The sequence below is a fragment of the Henckelia pumila genome, chromosome 3 (assembly GCF_033568475.1).
Source record: "Henckelia pumila isolate YLH828 chromosome 3, ASM3356847v2, whole genome shotgun sequence".
NCBI classification, from domain to species: Eukaryota; Viridiplantae; Streptophyta; class Magnoliopsida; order Lamiales; family Gesneriaceae; genus Henckelia; species Henckelia pumila.
In genome coordinates this window covers 146,440,662-146,448,656 of record NC_133122.1, presented here as the reverse complement: position 1 = coordinate 146,448,656, position 7,995 = coordinate 146,440,662, and the positions used below count along the sequence as shown (strand labels likewise).

Below are 7,995 nucleotides of genomic sequence, written 5' to 3'. Positions count from 1 at the left end.
GTAAAAAGACCTTGCTGAAATCTTTGAACTCCTTGATATCCCCCGGTCGTAGTACGTTAAACCATTGCTGCGCTGGCCCAATCAGGGTATTGAGGAAGACTCGGCACTTGATCGGGTCAGAATATTTGTGCAGCAGTGCGACATTCTCGAAACGGGACAAATGCTCTTCCAGGTCTCCTTTTCCATCATATTCTCCACATGTGGGAACTTAAAGTTTTTGGGGAGTTCGGACTCCAGTATTTCGGCAGAGAAGGGAATATTCCGGACTGGCGTGGCTAGATATCCGGATTGTTTCTTCTTGAAAAGCTCTATCTCTTCTTTCAATTTCTTGATCTCCTCTAATTGCGCGTTCTGATCTGGTGGTGGGGGAGGAAGATTAGCCGCCCTTGCAGCCATAGCTTTTTCAACCGTGGCCGCAACTAGTTGCTCCATCTGTGCATCTACCCCATTCGTGCCAACCATCTTAACTCTGTTTCTTCAAATTCCCACAGACGGCGCCAATTGATGATGTTGAAATTTTCCTCTGGGTTTGGTCTGGTAGAGCGGATCTCCAAATCTTCAACAAACCAGGTCGGGTCGGGCACGACGGTGTTCTGTACAGACAAAAACTAGGTTAGGGGGCGCCGAATGTGTTTTCGGCATGACCCCTCCAATGCCTAAGTCAGTGCTCGAAAGTGAAAGAGTTTGACAGAAAGTAAGAACAAAAGAATATGTGTGAGTGTGTGAACAAGAAGTGAATAGAAGAGATGAATGAATAAACAATGAACCATATCTGTATTTATAGGGGCTGGAGGGGTAAGTTACCTTGATGAGGTAGAATATGTGTTAGAGTAGGGCTTTACTCGGGTAGGAGCCCTGACCAAGTAGGACTCTAACATCAATTTAAAGATAATATCAAATGTTAGATTCATAAGATATTGTCCTTATCTGTTGATGATCTTCATGTGCCCGAGAGTAGTGGAAGGTTTTAGATATTGGGCCCTTCCTGGGCTCGGGTCGGGCTCCAACCATACCAGTTAGGGCTCAAGCCCATGAATTCATGATTATGATCTTATTCCCTAACATGGCCATTTTAGACTGGGCTTCTCATAAAATAAGACTAGATGAGCCTCAAAGTATATTTCCAAAAATATGGATTATTGGGCTCGGGTCGGGTTAGACCCGTATATTTTTTAGGGACATCATCTTCTATTATATCTCTTCTATCTCTTCTATTATATTAAGCGTGAGGCCACACCAAGTTGGTATGTTGATGTGGCATCTTTTTTTTTTAATTTTTTATAAATAATTTAATATTTTTTTTACTTTCTACAATTATTTAATAAAAAAAGAACTGTATATGAACGCAAATGTGTACGCAAAAACAAATCGTACAAACATGCAATGCGTGTACGCTAAAGCACACTGTATAAGCATGCAACACTTGCAATTTGATGCTAGTTCTTAGAATGGATGCTCGACTAAGATTTCGTTTGGGTCTATGAAAAAATTCGAACCAAATCATATTAGATCAATTTTTTGAAATTTCAAATCAAACCAGTGTTGGAAAAATTGGTTCATGTATTCGTTTAGAATCAATAAAATATTTGTGATGAAATTATATCTTGAAAAAATTGAATAGATTATATATTACGCCTTTGAGTAAAAATCTACAATAAATAAATATAAATGCATTTGAATTGTTACATAGCTTTGTAATAATAAAACACAACTAAAAATCGAACAAAATATTTCTATATACAAAAAATATACTAACTTAACATAATTTTTAATATTAATGTGATCGGTTTGGATTGGTTTGGTTTATTTTTATCAAAACTTGAATCAAACTAATTTTCTCGATTTGGTTGATTTTAAAATCAATCCAAAGCGTGATTGAATGAAAACAAATAATTCAAATAATGTGTCTTGGTTTGATTGGATTTTTGAACACCTCCTAGTTCTTAAGCCATTATATCTTTTTTGGTGTTTGTGTTTTAATGTTCGAGTACGACTCGTAGATTAAACTCCATTAACTTGCAGCTGACGCCTCCTAATACATAGAGACCGAAAACTAATCCTTAGTCATGTTGCATCCCATGTGCAAAGTATATTCCAAAAAGGAAACCTATAATTGATGAAGAAATTAAAAGTAATGTACGAGTTTTAAAAAAGGTCACATCAATGACCATTGTATAGGACGAAAATAGCTATGATAACTAGAATGACCCAGTTAATTATGATTAATTTAATAAATTAATAAATCAAATAATAATGATCCCATATCATATTATAAAAATAAAAATAGACAAAAATATGAAAGTTGTGTATATGGACTTGGACAATTCTCTCTTCTTGAACTAGATTTTGAAGTTGAGTTATGTCCAAGTATATTCTCTTTAAAATGGTATCAGACTCAGGTTCTGTCGTTGTGTATTAGGTTGTCAGTTAATATCTCACGCTTCAAATGTCCATTCCTGAAGGCACGTGATATCGGTTGGATAAAATTCCTAGGAGTTGCATATATGAACTTGGACAATCCTCTTCCCTTGCAATTAATATCCCCTACGCTTCAGATGTTCATTTGTCTCATCCCTTGAGCTAGTTGAGTCATCCGTTAATATGAGGGGTGTTCATTCGGTCCGAATCGAACCGAAATTTTGGTTAACCGAACCGAAATTCACCGAAAATCCGAACAAAAAACCGAACCGAATTTAACGGTTCGGTTCGGTTAAAAACCAAATTTTTTTCGGTTTTTCGATTCGATTTTCGGTTTAACCGAATTTATATATTTTTAAATTATTTTATTTATTTTATATTTATTTATTAATAAAACAAATTAAAATATTAATTAAAATATTAAAAAGTAATTAAAAATTCAAAAAAATAAAAAAAAGCGTTTTTCGGTTCGATTCGGTGAACTGACCGAAAAAAACCGAACCAAATCGAAAACCAAAAATTCAAAAATCCGAAAACCGAAAACCGAACCGAATTTTCGGTTCAAACCGAATTTTCGGTTTCGGCTCGGTTCGGGCGGTTAACCAAACCATGAGCACCCCTAGTTAATATCTCTACTCTTCATATATTTATTTGTTATGCGTAGAGTTGTGTTAGGTTCAAGTCTCTATCTTAACACAAACATGAGTAAATTTTTCAAAATTTATCTCAATCTGCTTCTAACTCGAACTTTAGTTCTTATGAAATACCTAAAACTCCAATTACCTAATTTCAGTGAGTTGACTCGAGATGACATGATATGCCGCCGAACATGTTTAACAGGAGAATTTCACCTTATCTTTAGAATTATATTCTAAAGTTGAATCAAAAAGTAAATATTAATCCTTGCACGTAAAAAAAAATGTGAACTTTCTTTATCTATACTATTAACTAAGGGAGGGGAGTGAATAGTAATTAACTTTTGGTGAAGTTTTTTTAATATGTCAATAATATTTTTAATTAGTTTTTTTTTGTTTTATAAATTTTTATTTATCTTTTTTTTACAAATATTTTTATTTTATAATTTAATTACAAATATTTTAAAAAAAATAAATTAAAAAATAAAATTATAATTGTACTCCGAGACGATAGTATCAATAAATATACATCATCAAATACCACGCATGAACTCATTTCCGAATGGATGCATGCCTCGAGTCACATACAACAAAAGTGAGTATTGGTTGAATCAAATGAACCAAATTTGTTTGTTTGCTCTTTCTCTCTCTCGTAATTTTTCAAAAAATATTTTTATCTTCAAATAATGAGTTAAATTGTATAAACACTTGAAAATCAAGTGCGAGGATTGTTAGTATAAATTAAAATCGATGCATGAATAGTAATTTATACAATTTTTGGTTTGTCAGTTTTTTCTCAAAAAAAATTATTTTAAAAATAAAATAGAGAATAATGAATTAGTTCTTTAAAAAAAATTACAAAATTAAAACTGCAAACACTAGCTCTAGAATGAAAATTTATTTTATATAAATATAAAAATATATTTTAGAAAAAAATTTGATTTATGTGCACACCGATTTTACAAAAAACTAATATGTGTGTGTGTTAATAATTGATACAACAGAAATTGGGTGATACAGATCCCACACACATGAGAATGCCTACAGAGGTGTCATGGCCCGATTCACTTATTTGCTTTAAACAATGTGGAATACTGGAATTTTTTTTACACGAATTAATTTTATGATATGAATTTTTTAATTAAATTCATAGATGTTCCAAAAAAAGAGCACATTCCAACAATCATGTATTCGTTAATCCTGTACTGCTCACCAAAATAAATAATTAATGTGATGCATGAGAGCAAAACCGGGTTTGGCAATCAATGTACCACTTCGAGCAAAAAGTATTACAATTGGCAAAAAGTCCAATATCTGCATTCTCAGATCGGGCTTTTATTTTATATTTTATTATAATTTTTTTATACCAATTTATATATTTATATAGAACAAACAAAAGGAACCATGTGTGCTTACAAATAGTAGTATTTTCATACACGCGCCGTATGTTTGTAAAATTCGTGTTTTTTTAACAAACAATACAAAAAATTGAAAAATAAATTTTAAAAATACAAAAAAATATTGTGTTTTCATAAATAAATAGTAAATAAAAAATAAAAAATACATCAATTTTACAGGTGAGTGTCATTTTCATAAATAAGAAGACATCAAAGTTCACAGAGTTAATGTCATTTTGGGATAAGAAAACATCTTATGGCTAAGAAAATATAAGATCGTATAAAATGACTAATTTGTCTAATAATGTTGTTTAGTTGTGAATTAAGTTATGATATAATCGTAATTTCATCTCAAGATTCATCACTTAATTAAAATTTAGTTAATTAAAATGTCTCCAATATACTAATCTTACTAAAGAAGAACATAGTAACCGAATTAAAATTAATTTGGTGAAGTAAAAAATGAAATATCTAAAATATCTTTTAAAAAAGAACAAAATCTCTATCTCTATTTTAAACTTCATTTGTCTATTATAATATTTATTTGTGTGATTTTAATTTTATTTTTAAATTTAAATTGATTTGAAACAAAGATATAATAAATATATATAATTATAAATAATATTCATATTTTTTTAAAACAATAATATTCATATTTTAATCACACATGCAACTTATTTTATTTTTAAATTTAAATTGATTTGTAACAAACATATAATATATGTACATAATAAATAATATTTATATTTTAATCGCATACGCAATGCGTGTATAAGCGCGACTAAGTATAGTAATATAATTGGGACTCTAAATTCATTGTAAATTAATTTTTAAAAGGAATTCGTTATAAATTTTGAGGTTTCCGGAAAGGTACACAATCTAAATTATTTTTATTTTTTCTTTAAATGAAAATAAAATAACTTTAATGTAATATTTTGTAATTGTAATTTGTATATCTATATACCATACTAAGTCACGTCTGTTTTTATTTGTATGACCAAAGTATACTCAAAATAAAATTACTATTATATCTCAGTAAACTGAATTTTTTCACAATATAATATTAATCAAACTAATTTAAAAAATATTGACTAATTTTTTTTAAAAAATAGTTTTCTTTTTAAAAAAATTAAAAAAATAATACAAGCAAATGATGCGTATACGTACAAGTTGAGTAACATAGGAAGTGGACAATAAATTATTGATTATTATTATTATTATTATTTTTTATTTTTTATTTTTTGACGTGAGAATCCCGACTAACGCAATAGCCTATAAATTAGGTTAATCAGGTAAATCACACTAACCAAGTTCTGTGTGACAGGATAGTCCAAGAAGGTGTTGATAGGGGAAATCGAACTTCTAATCTATGGTTAGAGTTCACTTACTCCACCAATTTGGACACCCCTTGGGGCATTATTGGTTATTATTTATTACGTGATGTCACATGTGGCCTCAGATCCTCGACGGGTGTAAAAAACACCAAACCTCTCAGCCGTCGATTCACAAGAATTAGATTGACTAATATGCCCCCGAGCCGTTATATATTCCTGGTTTATGCAACAAAACGAGGAGATTGTGAAGTCCAAAAAAAACCCTAGAAATTTAATCAATTTCCTGAGTGGGGAATGCGGAGAGATGAGAAGATCTCCGGTTGCTGACCCCCAATTGAACGGCGTAAAAGCCAGGAAACCGGTCGCCAGAGGCCGTACTTGCCACCGGAAGCACGTGGAGGACGGTTGATTACGCCACCGCCACCGTCGCTAAGCTTTACCTCTGTTTATAGCTTTTACGTAATATTTTACGAAAACAGTTAAGTTTCAGGAGTCGGACTGCAATGGGATCTGAAGAGAAATGCGGGGTGTTGCATGGGAAGTATGAGCTGGGGCGGCTCTTGGGCCACGGCACTTTCGCGAAGGTGTTCCACGCGCGGAATTTGAAGACGGGGAAGAGCCTGGCCATCAAAATCGTTGGCAAAGAGAAGGTGATTCGGGTGGGGATGATGGAGCAAGTGAAGCGTGAGATCTCCGTGATGAAAATGATGAAGCATCCCAACATAGTCGAGCTTCACGAAGTGATGGCTAGTAAGACCAAGATTTACTTCGTCATGGAATTTGTTCGCGGCGGCGAGTTGTTCGCCAAGATCTCTAAGGGAAAGCTTCGTGAAGAGGCGGCTCGGAACTACTTCCAGCAGCTGATTTCCGCCGTGGATTTCTGCCACAGCCGCGGCGTGTATCATCGTGATTTGAAGCCTGAGAATCTGTTGCTAGATGAAGTGGGGAATCTTAAGGTCACGGATTTTGGACTCAGCGCGTTTTCCGACCACCTCAGACAGGACGGCCTGCTGCACACGACGTGCGGCACCCCCGCGTATGTAGCTCCGGAGGTGATCGGTAAGAAAGGGTACGACGGTGCGAAGGCCGATATTTGGTCCTGCGGCGTCATTCTGTTTGCGTTGTTGGCTGGTTATTTACCTTTCCAGGATGACAATATCGTTGCCATGTACAGGAAGATTTACAGGGGAGATTTCAAGTGCCCACCTTGGTTTTCGCCAGAAGCCCGCAAATTGATTACCAAAATGTTGGACCCCAATCCCAGTACGAGGATAACCATAGCAAAGATCATGGACTGTTCTTGGTTCAAGAAATCGAATTTCCGGCGGTTGAGGTCCAAAGAAGAGCAAGAGCTCACGGCAGAAGATGAGGCAAATATTGTAAAGGGCAAAGAAACAGAGACTTTGAATGCATTCCACATCATTTCCTTATCCGAAGGATTCGATCTTTCGCCCCTCTTCGAGGAGAAGAAAAACGTCGACAAAGAAGAATTGAGATTCGCCACCGCAAGGCCTGCAAGCAGTGTGATTTCCAAGCTGGAGGAGGTTGCAAAGACGAAGAATTTCAGTGTCATGAAAAAGAGCGATTCTTTCGTTAGATTGCAGGGCTTAGAGTGTGGGAGAAAAGGGAAACTCGGAATAGACGCCGACTTCTTCGCGGTGGCGCCGTCTTTTCTGGTGGTGGAGGTGAAGAAATCAAGTGGCGATACTCTTGAATACAATCAATTCTGCAGCAAAGAGCTGAGACCCGCGCTGAAAGATATTGCTTGGACATCAGGCAATTCCACACCCGCTGCTTAAACTTTTAGCTTTATTGAATTCATGTGTTTTGATGAATTATTATCATCATTATTATGTTATGTTTCTGAATTTCAGTGAATTTGTTGGTGTAATAATACAATTCTAGTTTCATTTCTCTACTCGTGATTCGAATGTTCTGATTCACAAGTTCATGCTTTGTCAGTGATTATGAATCTTAGTTCTGTTTTGTATTCACGCTTGTAATTTTCTTGGAGTAGCCGAGTATGTTCATATTCCCCCGAGTTTTATTTCTAGCATCTAGATAAATGTTAAAAAGTGCGTCAAATTTATATGGACTTGAAAAATTCTCTCAATGGGTTGCCAGCAATACAATCCGTGTCCATATTTTTACATAATTTGAGGTCGAACATGTTGCATGGTATAAAAAATAGACAAAGGAGTGAAGTCATTC

The 7,995-nt window shown here is 34.2% G+C and overlaps 1 protein-coding gene across 1 annotated transcript; it reads left to right on the top strand.

Annotated features, from left to right (window-relative positions):
* Positions 1-6,030: 6,030 nt before the first annotated feature.
* On the top strand, positions 6,031-7,774 carry LOC140886149 (CBL-interacting serine/threonine-protein kinase 6). The gene has a single exon (XM_073292654.1). The coding sequence runs from the start codon at positions 6,288-6,290 to the stop codon at positions 7,581-7,583; it is 1,296 nt and encodes a 431-aa protein (XP_073148755.1). The 5' UTR covers positions 6,031-6,287; the 3' UTR covers positions 7,584-7,774.
* Positions 7,775-7,995: the final 221 nt, after the last annotated feature.